We start from the raw sequence: 20,523 nt of genomic DNA on the forward strand, positions 1-20,523 counted from the left end.
CACGGACTCTATGATGCCTGTTACGCAATAACTCCTTTCCGACAAAAGCCCAACACGTGGCCAAGAGTTTCTGTCTCGTTGCAATGCTTGGTCAATTCTATTGGTTTCAAGTGGTATTATTAATGAATGGAATTAATTGTTGGAACGAATACATTGTATATTGTTACCATGGAAATGAGTTTCGTTTGCCTACTTCTTATGTAATGGAAAGTGACAGATTTTGCAGTGCTGATTAGTGTCTTCTTTCTAAGTATGAACAAAACAACAATATGCTGAAAGTCATATTTTATGGTTCAGTTTTATTCTCATTATCGCTTCTTGTACTTTGCTGAATTAGGCCTATTCGTCTTAACTTGATCTAAAATTTACAGTTTAGAACTTCTAAGCTTCTTTCCATGCCATTACAGTTGCACATAATGAACGTATTGTGAATTATTATTATTATTATTATTATTATTATTATTATTATTATTATTATTATTATTATTATGTCTGCATTACATCGTTAAACATTTCATGAAACCCTTAGTTTGTGTCATTGCATCATGATATTTGGACATGAGACACATGTGAAGCATGTACAGAGTCCGCCAAAAAAATATATACACTCTTTAAGGGGCTGGGTAGTGATGCCTCTGCGATTAAAAAATTTCAGCACAAAAGTTTAGTTGAATATTTCTAGACTTTTAGTATTCAGAGTGGAGTAAAAATTTCCAGGCTCATACAATCAATCATTCTGAATTCAGTGGTATATAAGACAACTAATTAGTTTCAAATCCAAGTGTAAAAGAAAGGCCATAACTGATAACCTGTTTTCCTACTTTGCTAAGTGTACTTAATTTTTCAGGTGCACATTACTTGCTACAATCTTCACTCATATACCTTATATTTTTTTAAGTTGTCAAGTAATGTATATTGTAAACTCTAAAGCAAAATTTAGTTAAATATTTAACTTCTAGTGAAACAGAAAAAATATTGAACTTTGTTTAACATTTTTTTGTAATTTTTTAGTGTATATATATATATATATATATATATATATATATATATATATATATATTTTTTTTTTCGTGTTATGTATGTGATATTCTTAAACCCGTAGGTCTACTATGTATAACACGGGTTGCAGAAAACACTGTAAAATTTCATATAAACTGATTCAGTAGTTTTAGAGAAAAAATGCACTTAAGTTTGAAAAATGACAACTTACGGAAAACTGCATTTAAAAAAAGAGAAAGATATTGAATTACATACACCGCCAAATTTAAGGAGGCCATTTAAATGGCTTATCTGCAGAAATACCTCCCACAATATTTATATTGTTTTAAACAGCAAGTTTTTTTTTACTTTTTTTTTAACACAAAATAAAAAATCGGATTTTTGACCCCCAATCACTACCTGATTCCCTTATGGAACGAAAACTATTTATTATGTGCTTGTTTTACATTTAAAGAACGATCTCACATGAATACTGTCTTCAGTTAAACACATGGTTTTTTTAGATGTTCAAAATGTTCCCCGTTGGCATAAGGCAAAAATATCTCGATACAGTCTGACAAAGAGTGTATAGGCCTACATTTTTTTTAGCGGACTCTGTATAATAATTTTCATGAAACTGAACAGGTATTTTGGACAAGAATGGATTTTATGTTTTTTTTTATAATTTTTATTTTACTCATTTACTGCTTTTACAAACACTAATGAAGATACGTAAATTACTTTTTTTTTACTCTTCTTCTATAGTCAAGTAATTGTTTACCAGGATTTTTTTCTACAACACTTGGGTTAGCTCATATAATTTTTTTAAGAAATAACGTTCCAATATTTATTTTTCTCTGCAACAATAAATTTTCTGTTAATTGAAAAGTTACCTGACATTGAAATGAAGCATAATATGGAAATCTGTGATGATATTATTAATTTTTTAAGCCTGCAGTATTCTCCGTTATAGCTATTATTTTTTATTAACGAAGAAAAATGTGCTTCGACACTGGGGAGCCTCGGCGTAGCTCAATGATAGAGCATTTAGTACGTAGAACTGAAGGTCTTGAGTTCGATCGGACAATAAAATTAATTAAAAAGTAGAACATTTGATCATTTTCTGAAAGTGAAGAGTTAAATCATACTCACAGTAGTCGGAGACAAATAATATTACCATATTAAACTGCAAGCTTATTGATATATTTAAAAAGAAAAGAGTTGATTGTTGCTTGGTTGCTAATCATAATGTATGTATATATATATATATATATAACGTACATATAATATTACTACTACGTATATACACACATTTATGTTATGCATTCTTCAATGCTCGGTCCTCTTTTAAATTGAACACATTGTACAAAACTTGAAGTGTAGCCAATTTTTTTCCCATTACATCTTGTGTTCCATATTCTATGTAATTTAGTAATCATACATTTTTAAGTTTTTCACTATACTATGGTATACACTGTAGAATTGGACGGAGTTCCGCAATAATAGACCAAGCGCCAAAAACCTGTTTCGAGATATTGGCCATTGAAATAAATCTGTTTTTTTTTATAAAACGTTTTATTCAAGAAGTGTTATAACATTCATACTATCACAAAAAAATAGCACAAATAATACCAAAAAAGGCTAACCGATTTTTAATAAGAGACCAGCAGTTGAATTAATATTTCAAAGCAAAATAAATAAATTAATTTTATGCAATAAAGGAATATTAGCTTATAAATAGCAGCAAAATTAAGATATCTCATACTTGATTTTTTCCCAGTTAAATTAGCCTGCCATGAACAGATTTGTCCAAATATCTTCTTTTTTTTTTAATTGTCGGTTGGTTTATTATTGCGAAATTCCGTCCAATTGTCATACTACAATTGAATCAGTAGGAGCTAAAAGGAACCACTTCACTTTTCACAACTTTTTAGGAGAAGCAAAAAACTTTCCACTAATAACACAAATATTATATTTTTATGTTATAGAAGACAAAGGAATATTTAAAAGTCTTCGTTCCTTCTTCCACCGTTCGATACGCATGACATCCGTTGTTCAAATTGTTGCATAACCCAAAACTGCATATTTTGACTTAGTTCCTTTTAGCTCCGCCCGATTCATTGGTAGAAAGATTTGCTGTACCTTAAATCAGGGGTTCCCAACCGGTGTGACGCGCAGCCCCATGGAATGTGTCGCGAAATTTTGGAATTGAAAAATAATTTTTATGCCATCCAGAAAGTCTCTTTACAACGCATTTTTTTATTTATAACGAAGTCTTTGATATAATATATTTTATTTTGAAGCAGACTTTACCAATGAAGCGTGGACACCTACAACAATGCTTAGTAATAAATTCGTTGACTCTTCCCACAATAGAATCGTCAGAATATATTGGTCAGTTTCAGTATATATACGTGTGAGCGATTGACAGTGTGACTATTTTATGAAAAGTGCTTTATTTATATTTTATCATGGACAAATTTTTAATTCGAAAAAGACAGCAGTGCTAGTTCAAATAATGTGCGCGAAAATTCCTTTCAGGGTTCAAAGAAACGTAATGCGTTTCGTAAATATAGTGATGAATACTTGGATGTGGTTTTACGTGGCGTGGAGATGAGTATGAACAAAATCCCGAGTGTCTTATATGCGGAAATGTTTTGTCAAATCAGTCGATGGTGCCGAATAAACTAAAAAGACGTTTAGAACTGCCATTTTCAACGTCATACTTGTGTGAATCTGCATTTTATACCATGAAAATAGTGAAATCGAAACAAAGGAACAGACTAGTCTAGACTGTTTCATCTTGAAGATGATTTACGTGCCCTGTCAAACATAAGGCCATGTATAGAGAGATTCTGCGCAGACTTCACATTAATTTAAATAGGCGAGTTTTCAAAACCGATAGTAAAAATCTTTTATCGGACTTCCAACATAGATAGGTTGAAATTTTTGATAGGGTAAACTCGTGGCTACTTCCGTCATTGACTTCTAGCAGAATGTGGTGCCCACAAGTGACGAGGTAACACGTTAAAATACAGAGTGTCCAACATGCCCCACTGTCCAACAGACCCTAGTTTACCCTATATACGTTTTTTTTTTCTAATTCCACTCAAGTTGCTGCATGTCTTTTAGAATTTTCGATTGCGTGTTAACATCCACCCATCTACAACAGAGGATATCCGACACTACATAGAAGTTATCAGTGCTTTTTTTCTGGCGGAACGCGCTGGAATGGCGTTCCGGCACTTTTTCTTGCATTTTTCATCATGCAAGCGAAATATGTGTGAATAAATATGTTTTTAATATAATTTTTCTTTGAATTCCGCTTAGACCTTGAAAGTCTTAGTTGGACGAAAAGGAGGATAAAAACGACAAAATTCCCGTGCAGTGAACAGTAATCATCTTCCCGTCCGCTATAGAATATTCTACGCAGAGTTTCACCACCTTTTTATCCAGAAGAAAATCACTGGTTGTTATTATATTATTATTATTATTATTATTATTATTATTAGTATTATTATTATTGTTATCATTATTATTTATTAATAAAAACAAATGTGTCGCGATATCGTGGGATTTCAGTAAAGTGTGTCGTCAATCAAAAAAGGTTGGGAACCACTACCTTAAATGTTGGAAATGTTTCTTGTTTCTGCTGTTAAGATAGCACTCTTGATCTGTACATGATCCATTGTGGTACAGCTAAATGTCTTTGTAATTAGTATTTGGTGTAAAGAACTTTGTGATAGTTGTGTTGCAGATTTTTTTTTCGCATATGCTATCCTAGAAGCTTGTTAGTAGCATGTTGATACCACAGTTTAGTATACAGTCACGAAGCTTCAGTTGTGAGGGTGCTAGGATCAATAGACTGTGCCGGTACTATTTCGCATTGTCTGTAATGAGGCGATATAGGTAATCCTAGTGGTTAGCAACTGTCTATGCATGCATATTTACTACGTATTGAGCTTCGTGGTTGTATATGTTAGACTGTGCTGATACTTAGCTTCAAGGTTATGCTGTAGAATTTTATTACGTCTTGCCTCATATTACTGGAGTTACTGTCGTGAATCCAGTCATGGCATGTCGTACATTTCAAGATATTCTTTTATGTCTTTGTGTAAATGTTTTCCAGTATTTCACTAATACATTTTTCTTTATTTTCAATAGAGGATTTGACGAAATGTGTGATTTTGAGCTTATGCTGTTGAGGAAAAAACAGATGTTAGATAAAAAGAGAAGGAAGACGAAATATATCGACATGAACGATAATGACGATATTATTATACACCTGCTGGCTGACATGAGATATGCTGCACAGGTGATTGTAGAGGAGATCAGTTGCGCACAGTTAATTTTATTAGCTAGGGACTTTCAATTTTACTTACTTATACTCGTATTTTCACAAAATTACAATAACTTATTTTAAAGTGTCCTAATGAAATTTAAAATTTTCACATGTAAATGTGTAATAACATTTCTATAAATAATAAAACCACAAGGGTAGCTGCCCTTCAGTAAGGATTGCCAAGATACACAGCATACTAAACAAATAAAAATAAAAATAAACATTTCTGTTATCACTGTTTATGATTATTATTTTCAAATGGAAGCTACCCTTGGGAAAGTACTTTTATTCAATAATTATTAGTAATCAGATAGAATATAAAGAAATTTAGATGTACAGGTGATTACGTAAAATCTGAACAGAATATTTCATTACGTCTGTAGCAATAATTTTAAAAATTTTAAAGGAATTCCAAGAGACTTAAAACATTCAACTGAGAATTTTGGAATTGTTCCGCTTGCTCCGAACAATAGTCCCAATACTTCAATACTTTTAATAGAGATTGATTGCAATCTACGGCTACTAGCGTCACACTTGTGGAATCATATCTTGCACAGAAATCAGTCACAAATGCTTGAAATAGACTCGGAATTTCACTAAATAGATTCTATATTTGCAAATCCATTCAGATATATTCCTTTAAAGTGGGATTTTTCTTAAAAGCAGGAATCAGTAAAATGGTTTATATGGTAGTTTTGCCAGGACTTCTGAATTTAGTGCTCTCCCCATTACTCCTATTACCGGTACTTCCCCTCTTTCGCGTCGCTGAGCTGTCAGGACTAAATAATCGGTCTGTACTTACCATTGAAAGCCAACCAGTCAAATAACATTAGGTAGGCCTACTTATATTCAGTCTTCTTGAAGGTAATTTCTGTCAAGTAATATTTCAGAAAATTTGTTGTCTAGCCAGCACTATGTCTGTAGTTGCAATTCTATTGCAGCAAGATCGGTATCTGAACGAGCTGCAGATGCCTGCTATAAACAAGATTGCAATGCTCCCCAAAGTGATGTCCCAGCTGAGGAAGCACAACTTAAAGCACGCGTTTATTGAACACGGGGTATTGTTCGTGCTGGCTATCTGGTTAGCGCCCATGCCTGACGGCAGCATGCCGAGCCTCAAGATCAGAGATAACCTCCTCAAGCTACTCTGGGAGGTAAGTCAGTTATGTACCCCTCATCAGTGGCGGCTCCTGCATATTTCTTAAGAGGATGAAAGAAGTTAACAGCACGAAATGACACCTTCTTGAATGAAACATACTACAAATTAGCCTACATGCATACATGTAAGACCAGGTAGTGTTGGGGTTGGCCTTCCCTTCTGTATAGCAATAATCTGTTCTTGTAAACTGAGTTTCCTAAATTGTCCAAAATATATTATGTTTTCACTTCCATTCATTGTTGAATAATTACACAAATTAAACAATTACAAGGAAATTCACAACCTCGTAGCATTTTTCGAGCACACTACAGCATCACACGTGTTTGGAGAGACTAGCTACTAACTCGTAACCGGAACCGTTTTACGGAAATCGAAATGAGAATGGGAAATATTCTGAGGAAAGCGAGAACACTGCACCCACCCACGTAGTCTGTGTTGCCACATGTACATTTTACAAGTTCAGTATCACATGCTTTTGAAGAATGTCAGTTTTTGTAAATTCATACTATCATTATTGTTCAAAGCTGCCGGTGGCCGATTAATTTTTTATGTTAAAAATGATGTAGTTTTGAGTACCTATTTTCAGTTTCAAACATATTTGTACAAAACTGATAGCTTGGCTGTTGCCCTGTCTAGTAGACAATGAATAGAAGTGAATTTCAGGGGCCAACTACGTAGAACTACTTCCTCTTTGTTTTACATAAACCCGACTTTAACTTTCAAATATTCACGAAAGTTTCAAACCATGAATAGTAGCCTATATAAATTGCAATGAATAATATTTTTGATTTATAATTTAAAAAAGTTTACATAGTGTCTTTCATAGCGTTGCGTTAAAACTGTTTTTGTTGTGTCTCCTCCTAGATGTGTTATAGTCCGGTTGAATGCAACATCGTTAGGTGGCAGCGGTAGCGAGCTTGCTGCAAGACCAGTCGGTTTCTATTTCCCGCCCATGCGCTGATTCAGAGGAGGATCTCCTCCCTCTCCGTTCATTTACTTGCTTTAAAACTCTGCTTCTTTCTCTGGCCGCTAGTGCGCTGTTGTCTATGTGTGTTAACTGCAGTAGAGGAGGAATGGATTGGCTTTCCTCCACACAAACAATCTCGCCTCTTTCTCACAGTTTTCTACAGCACATGAGCGCGCGTCGTTTAAAACTCGATCAACCGAGTTTTTCTTATAGCTGTGAACTTAAAAATTATCGAATCTTCCTCGAATTTCAAGGCACATATTTTTATTTGGTATTTACTTTCAAAAGAAGAAAAATGTGAGGAGGACGTTCCTCCCTTCCCTCCCCCGAGGAACCGCCACTGCCCCTCATTGTGTAAAGCAGTCATAGGCAGAATTGAGACAGGGAAATCAAAAACTCCCTAACTCCAATAAACCAAATTTTACAGGAGAGAGAAAAAACATTATTTCTCTTACTAATTTTAAATATTATACATTTATATATTAATATTTTTAAAAATACATTCTTTATCAATTAAATACTTCAAAACCTAAATTTTTATATTATCTTACGCTACAATTTGAAATAAACACCGCTGGAGTTAGTGGTTTTCTGACTACCACAGTGTATGAATTAAGAAAAGTGAATACATATGAGCCATGTGAAGAAAAAAGGTAATTAAGTTATATCATAATTCCCTTATGCAACATTGGAATATATGAGAAAATGTAAGTATATTATTAAGATTAACATTGCTACATTTTTTAAATATCAGAAATACTCAAGATTGGAGGAAGAAGACTGCCATTCTTAAAAAAGCAATCATAACAGCAAAAAAGAACAGTTTTATTAAATTTATTGAAAATATTAATTACAGAACTGATAGCGCTAAAACATATAAATTTCTGAAGAATGTTTCCAATACACAGGAAAATACTAGCCAACCTATTATTCATAATAACAAAACGCTAACAAATAGTAGAGATATAACAAACGCATTTAATAAACACTACTCAAACTCTCACGGATTATATCCCAATATAAAAAAATGACAAATTTATCAAAAGAGAATTACATAAAAATAATAAAAACAATATTACTAGTACAAAACCTGAAATATTTCATCAAAATTTTACTTCCAAAGAATTAACTCTAGCTGTACAAAATTTAAAAACCAAGAAATCTCCTGGCCCCGACAACATTCATTCCGAATTTTTTAAACATCTGGGGAAAAAGCCAAGTCTGTACTTTTATCCATTTTCCATTTATCATGGAACACCTCAGTTCCTGCAGCTTGGAAAAAAGCAATCATTGTACCACTTCACAAAAAAGGGAAACCTGCTCATCATGTTAATAGTTCTCGACCAATAGCACTATTAAGCATGATAGCAAAAAACCATGGAGTCCATGATCTCAAACAGATTAACTTGGTATTTAGAATAGACTCGGAATATATCAGTCCCCTAACTGCCCATTGTGCAACTCAAACCAAGAAATGGATTCAGAACACCTCAAAATATGTGCTTAAGTGGCTGGCCATGATAATATCTTTGAAAAATATTGGAGTGCAAGAGGTCAAATGACTTTATTGTCAAACGCCTGTCATTAGAAAACAACAACAACATTTTTTAAATTTCAAATAGCTATATGAGACAGAAAATCACAAATTACCATAAAGCACATAAAAATACACAAATAAAACCACAAACAATATTAAAATGTTAACACAGTCTCATTCATGTTACAGATTCTGTTTTTTTCTCTCACTCTCATGTTCTTCCTATGCATCTAGATTCTAGATTATTACTGTCCGCAAACAGAGTTTGGTAATTCATCCTACTTTCCTCAGAAATAAACTGCATTAAATTTTGTAAGTCCTTTTGCTTTCTTCTTTCAATGGCAATGCTGAATTGTACTTTAGTTGACTGGGGAATGATGCATCTGTATTGGGTTTCTGGAAGTTAATCGACTCGATATTGTGCCTTTAACAGTCTTACTTACATGGATTTCATAGATTTTTGTGACATTCTGAATACCGTATCGTATCACTTTACTCAGCTGGTTGAGCGATAGTGTTGCCACCTACCGGGAAATTAAGCTTGCAATGTAAAAACTCTCTTATTCCATGGAGTAAGTGGAGCTCTGACTTCCACGAGTTTTAAAACAGCCCCCAGAATGCAGATGAATGTCAAAATTAGTGTATTCTAGCCTTCCACGCATACGGGACAAACTAAAAAGCATCATACAGCCCATAACTCAATTTTGTCAAAAATTGGAGTTAGTGGGTTTTTGATCTCCCTGTCTCAGTTGTACTCACGATGACATCAGACAATGCAACCAGCAATACACATGACGTCATGGTTGTGGGTAGGGTTCAGGGCCCGCTCAGACATCAGTGGCGTGCAGTCATCACAAACTTCATATTTACTGTACCGTAACTTTCAAGGTGCCACAGAATTCTAAGTTTATGTCACAAGTAGTCATTCTCAAGATAGCGAATAAACTTTCATTTTTCAGCCGAAATCTTTGTTATGATTTCCCAAGTTTCAATTTTGAAAAAAAAAAAAAAATGTTCCCAACTGTAAGTGGAACCAAACATAGCCACTATATTGGCGGCAAATAACCTAAGGGAAGCGTATTTTTCCGTAGACAGAATTTTAAAGAAATTTAAACCACACATGTCTTTGCATTGCGTTTGTAAATATGTATCACTCTGTAAATCAACTACTACTTACTGCATTTCTGGCTTAACCTTGTTTGTGTCTATGGTAAAAATGATTCGCAAAAAGTAAGAAATCATTAGCAATATTTTTAAAATCACCGGATCTCCGTTGTTGAAATTCTGTTTCTAGATTTAGATGAGCATAATTATTTAAATTTGATTCAGAAATATCAGAAAGAGATTGTAAGCATGAGAAATGATGGAACTGTTTTTCCCTCATATTTGATTTCCAGATATCTATCATTGTAATGAATGATCGTACCATATCGTACATATCTACTACGTTTTGCTATTGCCCTTCGTACTGCAATCTAGATTTAAAATGTTCTTAAATACCTGTGATCTTCTGATGCTCTTCATGACAGGCTACATTATAATGACGTTCATGCTCGACCATGCCGAAATGTAGTAATTATACACCTGGTAGCAGCCCTTTAACGGACCTCATTAAAGTACACCTATTCATTAAAGTTCAGGTGTTCCACCAATCAGAAAATACCATTGTAGCAATATGAAAGCGCAAGTATCGATTATTCTTGGGTATGCAATCGAAAGACAACTAGCGCGAGATTAGACAATATTAAACTCAGTCGAAAAAAAACAACACACAAATTAACATCAATTCACCGTCATCTTCCAGCCTTTCACAAAGCACATTCCCGCTAATTCATTTCACCAATTGCCGGAAAAAACCAATATGGTCGAGCATGAAAAGTCGTATGAAACTTGACTATAATGGTAATGAAGACGCTTGTATGAAAATTATGAAACTCGCTTGCGCTCGTTTCATAAACGCACTCGCGTCTTAATTACTACCATTATTGGCTCGTTGCATAATGTACTATTAATATTGTGTTGATAAATAACCTTTAAAACTTTCGAGCACAATAAACCTATACTAGACTATTGTTTCCATAACCACAAGAAAAATACGTCTTCTCCCATTCTTCTTTAAATATACGTTTCCTACCTTTGGACAGAGTCATGCTTAACTAGATATATGTTACTTCTAGCTCGTTGGTTACACCCAATGACGTTATACAGGGACATCATTTTATTTTTACTAACATTTTTAATATTAACTTGCCTATACCTCTGGATCAACGCCATTTGCTACCCCGTTCCACGACTGAAGTTCGATGATACTGGCGTAATATACAAACAAATCACTTGACTAGGTATAGGAGGGAAGAAAAGTAGTTCATCCATTTACGTGAACTAGGAAATATCGCGCTTTTGAATTTGATCATTTCCATTAGGTTTTTGTTTAATCAAAATACAGTACAGTATTGACAATAAGTGTTTTTACTCACGAATTGAGCTGTCCATGTGGACGTATTCATTATGCAGGGTATATTATACTGTCTGCAGCACATTAGCGTACAATATAGAGAATGAAGTTAAATTGAAAAATAATCATAATATGGATATTTAAACATGTTTTTTTAAAATTGTGGCCGTTCATTTCCATACAGGCTTCAGTTCTAATGTGCATATTATCGCATTATAGACTATTGTACCTAATTGCAATTGCCAGTTTCGTTCTTCGTACTAGTAACTCATGTTGAAATAGTTTTGTACCTGCTCTATAAAAGATTATCTTACGTGCTGTAAATTCAATCTTCACTTCTGCCCGATCCGAAAGGATAAAATTGCTTAGACATACTATCTACTGTCCGTCCAAGTGGTTATGTCGTAGGGTCGTAGAAAGGGAGGAAATCACGTGAAAGTTAATTACTTAACGAGGCCCTTTTATTTAAAATAACTTAAACAGTTATATAATATTACGTAGACGTCCAATTCCTAACAGAAGTTAATGTTCTGAGAAAGGAGCTAAGACAGCCCAGACACTAGCTGGCGAATAAAAGCTGGTGGGGGAAACCGGGATACGACGTAGGCAAATGGACGGCAGTACCTGTGCGAAAATGGTTGAATATTGAAAGCTCTTTCGTCACTGGAAAACGCGAACATATTTTTGGAACGTACTGTTTACTATGACCGTAAGGTTACTATGACTGTATGTGCAGTCTTGGTTCTGTGTAGAGGACGGTTGAATTTCATTAGTAGAAGGGGTGGGAGTGAAGTACATTAAAAAACTCAGGTACAATAAAAATTGAAGTAAAAATAAAATGATGTCCCTGTAGTTACTATAGTTACACCACTGGTAGCTACTTGTACAATGTACAAGGGTTGGTTCGGAGAGGGGATGTGTATTCCTTGCCTGCCTCTGCAACGTCACTTAGTAACAGGCATCGCGATTACATTTCTGCCGACGGCTGGTGTGAAGATATATACACTCAAAGAAACAAAAAATTTACCGATCGTGTTTTTTATGATACAGTTATCCGCATTAATTCAACCCGAGTAACACAAGTAAAAGTAATCCTGATGGTGTACATAGTAATCAAGATTTAGAATGGTCAAAAGCTACATTTTTAGGTAAATGCTTATTGATCTAAAAATAGATATTAGAGAGAATATTAGTATATGCCAATCACCTTCAATGTTACACACGTGCATCTTGTATCTCATTCATAACTCAATGGAAAGCACGTCAGCCTACTAAGGAAATGTTCCGTGTTCGATCCCCGGCTGCGAGTATTTTTTATTAGGATCTATTATCACATCTTTTCAATTTGAACGTATGTTGCTCAGAATTATTTTATGTTTCCTGAATAGGCCTACTTACTTACTTACAAATGACTTTTAAGGAACCCGAAGGTTCATTGCCGCCCTCACATAAGCCCGCCATCGGTCCCTATTCTGTGCAAGATTAATCCACTCTCTATCATCATATCCCATCTCCCTCAAATCCATTTTAATATTATCCTCCCATTTACGTCTCGGCCTCCCCAAAGGTCTTTTTCCCACCGGCCTCCCAACTAACACTCTATATGCATTTCTGGATTCGCCCATACGTGCTACATGCCCTGCCCATCTCAAACGTCTGGATTTAATGTTCCTGTTTCCTGAATACATTTTGAGAAAATTATGTAGATCGGGAAAGGCCTGCTTTTGGCTGTCATTCAATATACACATCATTAACCTCTATTGTCACAGGTTTTTTGTATTCGAGTGGGAAAGGATACGCTAATTAACCATAGAATGTTATCGTACGTAATTTTGACGTGTATTGATCCTCACTGGTTTTCCCGCCCAGCGAGTCCATCCTTCTTCTAGCTATGCCTCCATCTATGAGTTGCTGACTATTTATTGTTGGACCATCAAGAGGGGTGCTCCAAAGGCGAAATATAGCAGAAAATCGTCATTTCTTACATTCTAGGTGACTTAGAATGTTTGAATATTGTGTAATTAAGAATGTAGAAAATATTAAAGTGTTTGAAATTATAAGCGCCTGTCTCTCGGAAACCTCGCGTGATGGGGAAAACCCGATATCATAATTGAATTCGGAAGAAAAAATACTATCAGAATCACTTATTTTTCTTTCTAAGACAAAAAAAAGTTATTTTTTGTTCCTCTGTGAGCTGTCAGTCATGACAGCAGGTTGCAACTTACACGCTTAGCCAAGTTATTATAAGACTAGCCGTACCCGTACGCTCCGCTGCACCCGTTAGAAATAAATATAAAGTAATTACATAATTAAAATAGGACATTTGATCCAGGGAACATTCGTGTTTGATAGAAGGATAAATCGTTTAATATGTTACTTAATTTAAATTGTATTTAAAATATTAAAATGCGATCATTTTGATCCACTGACCACTCATTTGGTGCAATGACAATTCCTTTAACATGTTTCTTAATTGTTATTACCAATTACTTTTGGAAAAGTGAAAATTAACAGAACAATTTTGGCTACAGATTTATTATTATGTTTATATTATATTATATTATATTATATTATATTATATTATATTATATTATATTATATTATATTATGAAAAAGTGTGTTGATAACGGATGTACTCGAATTAGAAAGTTTTTAATTTGTTGTGGGAGCTCTTGAATCTCATGAGGAACAACTTTTACAACAGCGCAACATAATCTGCTTGGCTCATTACCCAATTTTTTTGCATTGCATTTATTGCATATGTATTTTATGTATTTTAACACGATTCAATTGAGCATAGTTAAAATTTGAATTATAAAATAATGGACTGCTAAGCTAACGTACTATTACTGCATACTAAATCAATACACTCTCGCTGTTCGTTAATTCTCTGAGATAAAAATGAATATGTTCATAAACGTTATTATAAGAAATACAGGAAATGAATATACAGAATAACCTATCAAGTTTTCTGTACATAAGAAGCTATTTTAATCTTACCTGTCCTCAGTTCACTCACAAGTTACTGTAATAACATTATAGCATTATGTCCATCCAGAGAAACAACACTTTCCAAGGATGAAATAATAATAAATTATACAAATCGGTTAATTTAGCTTCTGATATTACTTCATACAAACACAGAAACATTGTCTGTAGGCTATGTTTCATAGCTTTCGATTGTTGTGTTCAAGGCCCCTTATAGACGAAGTCATTTGTTTTTTATTTCAATACACCGCCTTAGATGGCAGTTATTTTAATTTTAGAACTCATTTATCTCATTAAATATCAGTCCTATCAAAATTTTTAAGGAATAAAACTTATCGCAAATTATTTTTAAAGAAACTTTTGTTATGTAACATATTTCAGAAAAATCAATAATAAGCGAGATATTTCGATTTATTTAATTCAGGCCCCCTTATAACCCCCCTTTTAAATAATGTATTTTGAATGCCATATAGCCTATAATCTAAGTTACAACGAACGTAATTTATATTCCAATTTTCATCGAAATCGGTTCAGCCATTATCGCGTGAAAAGGTAACAAACATACAGACAGACAGACAGACAGACAGACATATAAACAAAAATGTCAAAAAAGCGATTTTCGGTTTCAGGGTGGTTAATTATATATATGTTAGGACCAATTATTTTTGGAAAATCGAAAATTACCAGAAAAATTTCGGCTACAGATTTATTATTAATATAGATATACGTATTTCATGTAGGCCTAAGTTTATTTTCATGAAAAAAAAAAAAATTAGAAACGAAAAAGATACCTAAACAAGTAAAACTACAAAGAAATAAATAAAAATTATATTCCGAAACCTAAACAAGTAAAACTACAAAGAAATAAATAAAAATTATATTCCGAAATGAATATAGAATCCAAAAACACTCATTTCGCCTATTACGTCATTTTTACGTATCAATAGCAATACAGTACTACTCAATGACGGTAGCATTCTAGGGTTAATACTCGCGGAAGCATATTATAAGATTGAAACGGATATAATTATAGACTACAAGAATAATTTATAATTGCCAATTATAATATACGACTAACGTTATCAAATGGCTGTGTATTCCACTCTTTAAAGAATGAAGGACGGAAGTATGAACAAAATATTTAAAACGTTCTAGTTAAATAAAATAGTCATAAATTCAGAAATAATTTAAAGACTAAGGCCTATAGGTAACTCAGTTTTTATTATTTTCTTCTTTTTCACAACTGGAATTATTGTATAACATTCATATTATAAAAATGTTAATAATGTAATATTAAGTAAAAGAAACAAGAATGAAATGTGTATAAAAGGGTACCGGTAACATATTTTGTGCGAGATCGTGCGTATTTGCTTGGTTTCCGCACAAAAGCAATCCGCGGAAAATCTAAAATTCCACATTCAGTATTCCCAACCTAACACACATAACAATTTCCCTCTTCTTACCGCTTAAGTGACATATTGATTTTACTGCTTTAGTCTTTTAACATATTTTTAGAGACGTTCAATATAGTAATAATTATAAATTGGAAACTTACCACTGCAATTTCACCTAAATTGCTGCACTGTTAATTATTGTTTTTAAATATTTGCAAAAATTAAGTAAACTCTGCAACTCCACTGAAGTTACTGCATTCGTGATGCAAGTAATATTAAGGAAGCCGTGAAAAAATCAACAAGATTCCATTGACTGGGGGAAAAAAAGACAGACGCATATCACGGCCTGCTGGAGTATAGTAAACACAGAAAACATTTTAAAGCAACAATGTTGAAGATAGATATTTTTGTTTTTCAAATTTTCCGTCATTGAACAGAAACCAAGATGGAGATTTCATTGCAACTAATTAGGAATTCCTCTTTCAGGTATGTAATAAACGATCTTCGCACAAAATAATGTACGATACTTTTCCTCGAACATGAAAACTTCAACATACCGCTCTTGTAACACATATTACTATAATTACCGCATTTTTAAAATAAATTGTATAATCTTATGAACGAAAGACAAAATATAGCTCATGAACATTTTTGATTCTCATTGAGTTGTTTTAACATTGGAAACACGTATCATAGCGAATACAACACGAGGTGCAGACAGAATCATGCAAATAAGACAAGATCTGTCAAAGCTGTTAAACTAAAATTGGTATGGTCAGTTCGAAATAGTTTATCGTCTTTTATTATTATATTATCATGTAATGCATATCATATTGTTCTATAGCATTATACTTGAACAAAATTTTACGACAGCGATAGTGGAATAAAACTATCACGTGAAAATACAAACTTAAAAAAAATCAAGCAATAAGCGGGGATGAAATGTTGTAAATTTTGTTTCTTAAAACAGAGCAGTTTGTGTTGCAGTAGGACTCAGCCGTGGCGAGAACGTGACTCGCGAGACATTATGGCTCGCAGTGATAGCTATGCATTTCGCTTGCTTCTAAGCTCCGCCAATCCCCACCCTCTCACTCACTGGAGTCAAACTCCGTTCCATTTGTATTTGTCTCTGACCTGCGAGTGGCATATGTTTCTCTCAAAACCATGTACGAAAGTTCCAAGTAGGATGGGAGGACGCATTCTTTTGCTGTCAATATGATGAGAATATTAAATGTATGATTTGTTCACAAGTATTGCGAGGAAAACGGTTGTATAACATAAAACGGTATTATAATTTACTACATGTTACTGATGAAACATTAAAATGTTAAGTGTTATTGTTGTTATCATCATCACCATCATCACCATCATCACCATCATCATCTCTGTACGTCGACCCTTTTTCAGCAGATATACGAATAATGCGGTTAGCTCTTCAATTTGAACTCACTGATTTACAATGTGATGTCAAATGAAAGCTAGATGTATGGACTTGACAAATGTTGAACTTTCAAATCTTTGCCAAAAAATAAATATCCGAAGCTTCGTTCTTTCGCTTGCTCTGTTGAAGCCATGTTCGCTACAACTTACGTTTGTGACAAATTATTTTCAACAATGAAAATAGTAAAAACCAAATTTAGATCATGACTGACAGACAAATACCTTCATGATCAACTACGACTGGCAATAAGTGACATAATTCCTGATTTTGAGACTTTGTCGCAGAGACATTCTGAAGACAGTTAATTTTAGGTTGTGATATTGTTCATTTATTGTTCATTTCTTTCTTCGTTACACGTACTAAACATTAGTTTGTAGCCTTGTACTGTATAACATTATATTTAAGTGCTTGACGTAAGGAAAATGAAAATCCGTTAATAAGTCAGACAGTTGCTTCACTTCCCCTTCGGGTGTCCGCCTCCATCCATAGGTGCTATGCACGTTGCAGGTTACACAGTGGCTCGGCGCACGATTACATTTTCGCCACCGCTGCAGTAGGTAGTCAAGCATTTTACCAATGAGCTACCACACATTTTCAGAATAAGACTTTGCCAACGTGCTTTCTATGTGTATAGCTGGTGAAGAGCGCGGTCATCTGAAGACTTATGTGTTGTTAAATTCGTGTATATGGAAGTTTCGTGAGTTAAATAATTATCTAAATTAGACATAGATAGCGGCAGAATAGGGTTAGGTTCGTTTTGAAGTCGTGGGAGGGAAAACAGTAAGTGGAATCATAGAGATGGTGTGATGAAAAATTTCTGTATAGCTATACAGCATGGCTACTATGACAACGTTTCTCAGCTGGTCAGTTTTTCTTCTCGTGAGTCTACGTATGGATGCAATTTGCAACAGGTATTTTTACAAATTAAAAAGCCAGTGGGTGTAACGCATTGCAGTGGAAAAGCACAGTTAATTACGGTATTATAAACTACTTAATAATATCATGCTCATGTATTTAGTTCACAGATATCAGTCAAGACACTCTTAAGCAATCTGGTATTGGAAAGGCAGTGATGTACCTGTATAAGCACCCCAAAGAAACTAAGGAGAACAAGGAGCGTGCTCGCAAACTTATGGAGGAGTGGGCTCGAACCATGTTCAGTATATCGACTGACTTCAAAGGTAGGTGAATTTGTTTACATTATTTAAAACGTGCAGATGATAATAATTAACTATATATATTTCTAAATTATAGACATCAGCTCAAAGAATTTGAGTGACCACAAGGGTCCTGAATACAATAAACATGTACAATAATGTGATGTGATACATTAAAGAAAAAAGAAAGTTAATTGTTGAAGGCAAATATAAGTGGATTAATTGAAATAGAGATGATGATGTAATATTTGAAGAGAATCCTTGATAATATTTATAAGGACAGACATTACATAATCAAAAGGAATGTGAAGTTCCTTAAGATAATTCCATGTGAATTTGGAAATAGAACCTCTACTGCCAAACAGCAAACCAATGACAGACCATTGTTTAAGAGGGACGTTGTACTTTTGAGAAAGATAAGGCAGACAAGGTTCATATATAGACTTCTTCTCAATATCAACTTCGGTGGCCTGATTTAGGTTTCTTTCGAAACGGATAGTAGGGTCAAAAACAAGAGCCCGTTTTAAGCGTCCGTTAATAGCAATAATGTCTGCCCGTCTAAAAGAACCATCTGATGATACACAATATATGTACTTCCTCATGAATCTCCCAATTTAAAGTTTTTAACGATGTCGCCAAAGCATGTCGTACACGATGATGGCTAGCAATGATCAGCAGCTCGCCTTTGGGGCATTGTCCAAGCACGTGTCCAAGTGTTTCAAGCTCACTACAGTCTGGATGACGGCAGAAGGTTGTGCTTAGGGTTCTGCCCGGTATTGCGCGAACCGCCGATACTTCAAAACGCAGCAATTTTTGATAAAATATAATACAAAAATTAATATTTAATAACTTATGAACGCAGGACAAAAAAAAGTCTTACGATTTCCATTCATAACTATTATTTTATTTATTTATTTCTTCCTGTAACCACTACAGGTTGCCATTGACAAAGAATACCACGATACAATAAATAGAGTAAATGCCTTGAGGCTTAGTGATACATTGTTGTTAGAGTGAAAAATAACAATTTGAATTAGATTGAAACACATGATAATAAACGAAGTAACGTCAAGAAGATGCGAATTAAAGTCATGGTCCATATGTATGATGCCTGAACATAGATATTGTTCCTTTGAGTGTTGCAATTGTTAGATCTCTTAAAATATCTTTATGCAGGCCAAAAGATTTACAGAAGTCGACTAGGAACCCGGGTATGGTCCCACGGCTCCTATCATTAGTCCCGTAATGACGATGGATTCCATATGGTATTTGTCCTTATAAAAACTGATGGAAGGTTAATATATATTCCTTTTTTCCTCGTGTACTTCTTCTGGCTGATGTTCATGCGATTCGAATCTCGCAGTAGGGTCTATGATGTAACCTTCAAGAGAGGGAGGTTTAAATGCAATTATGTCCATTCTTCGATTACTGCCCTAAATGAATATGCCGTGTACTACTTCATATACTGAATAACTTTTGTTCCTTAAGGGAGTTGCTATTATAGATCTTACTGTATGATGCCGCGTATTTCGTAGAAGTTCACCGTGTGGACAGGCCTCCAGGACATGGGCAAGGATTTCAACCGCCTTTGCTTTTATGTTTTTTCTGTCTCCAGTTCTCAAACGCTTTTTCTCTTAATACTTGCCGTACCTTTCGCGTATCCACAGTGCCGTATTTGTCTAAAATATTTGCTGATTCGGTGATATTGAATGCTGTGAGACTGGATGTAATTTCTTGGGATAATTGCCTTTTAGCATGTAGGAAGGAATTATTGGATTTAAGCAATATCTTACATGCATTTATATGTTGTAAATATAATTCCCATGCTGAAAAAAAGAAACCTAATCCCTTGAATTTTGTGTCTGTATACAACATATCTGTAGGAAGGTCATCAGGCAGTTACAGTATTTCTTTCAGCACACCCCTTATCATAATATCTGTATCCACTATGAATTTATTAGAAATTTTTTTTGGAGGCACTGTCTGAAATGTATATATTAGACTATGACAGATTGAGGTGTTAATGATGTTGTATTTTTGATCCGCTTGTAAGTGTGGTGAAGAAATAAGCAATTCTACATTGAAATAACAAGTTTCATCAAAAT

General features: G+C 34.1%; 1 protein-coding gene across 2 annotated transcripts in view; it reads left to right on the plus strand.

The window, feature by feature from the left end:
• Positions 1–20,523, plus strand: part of LOC138701331 (protein IWS1 homolog) — a 61,221-nt gene that overhangs the window by 34,005 nt on the left and 6,693 nt on the right. The window contains exons 4-5 of one of the 2 annotated variants that reach the window (XM_069828099.1): positions 6,262–6,474; positions 18,280–18,442. In XM_069828099.1, coding sequence (XP_069684200.1) covers positions 6,289–6,474; positions 18,280–18,442 — 349 coding nt within the window. In that variant the 5' untranslated portion in view covers positions 6,262–6,288. Of the gene's footprint in view, positions 1–6,261; positions 6,475–18,279; positions 18,443–20,523 lie in introns of those variants that run through there. The other variant, XR_011332507.1, reaches the window with a different exon arrangement.

This window comes from Periplaneta americana, chromosome 6, assembly GCF_040183065.1.
Source record: "Periplaneta americana isolate PAMFEO1 chromosome 6, P.americana_PAMFEO1_priV1, whole genome shotgun sequence".
Lineage (NCBI taxonomy): Eukaryota > Metazoa > Arthropoda > Insecta > Blattodea > Blattidae > Periplaneta > Periplaneta americana.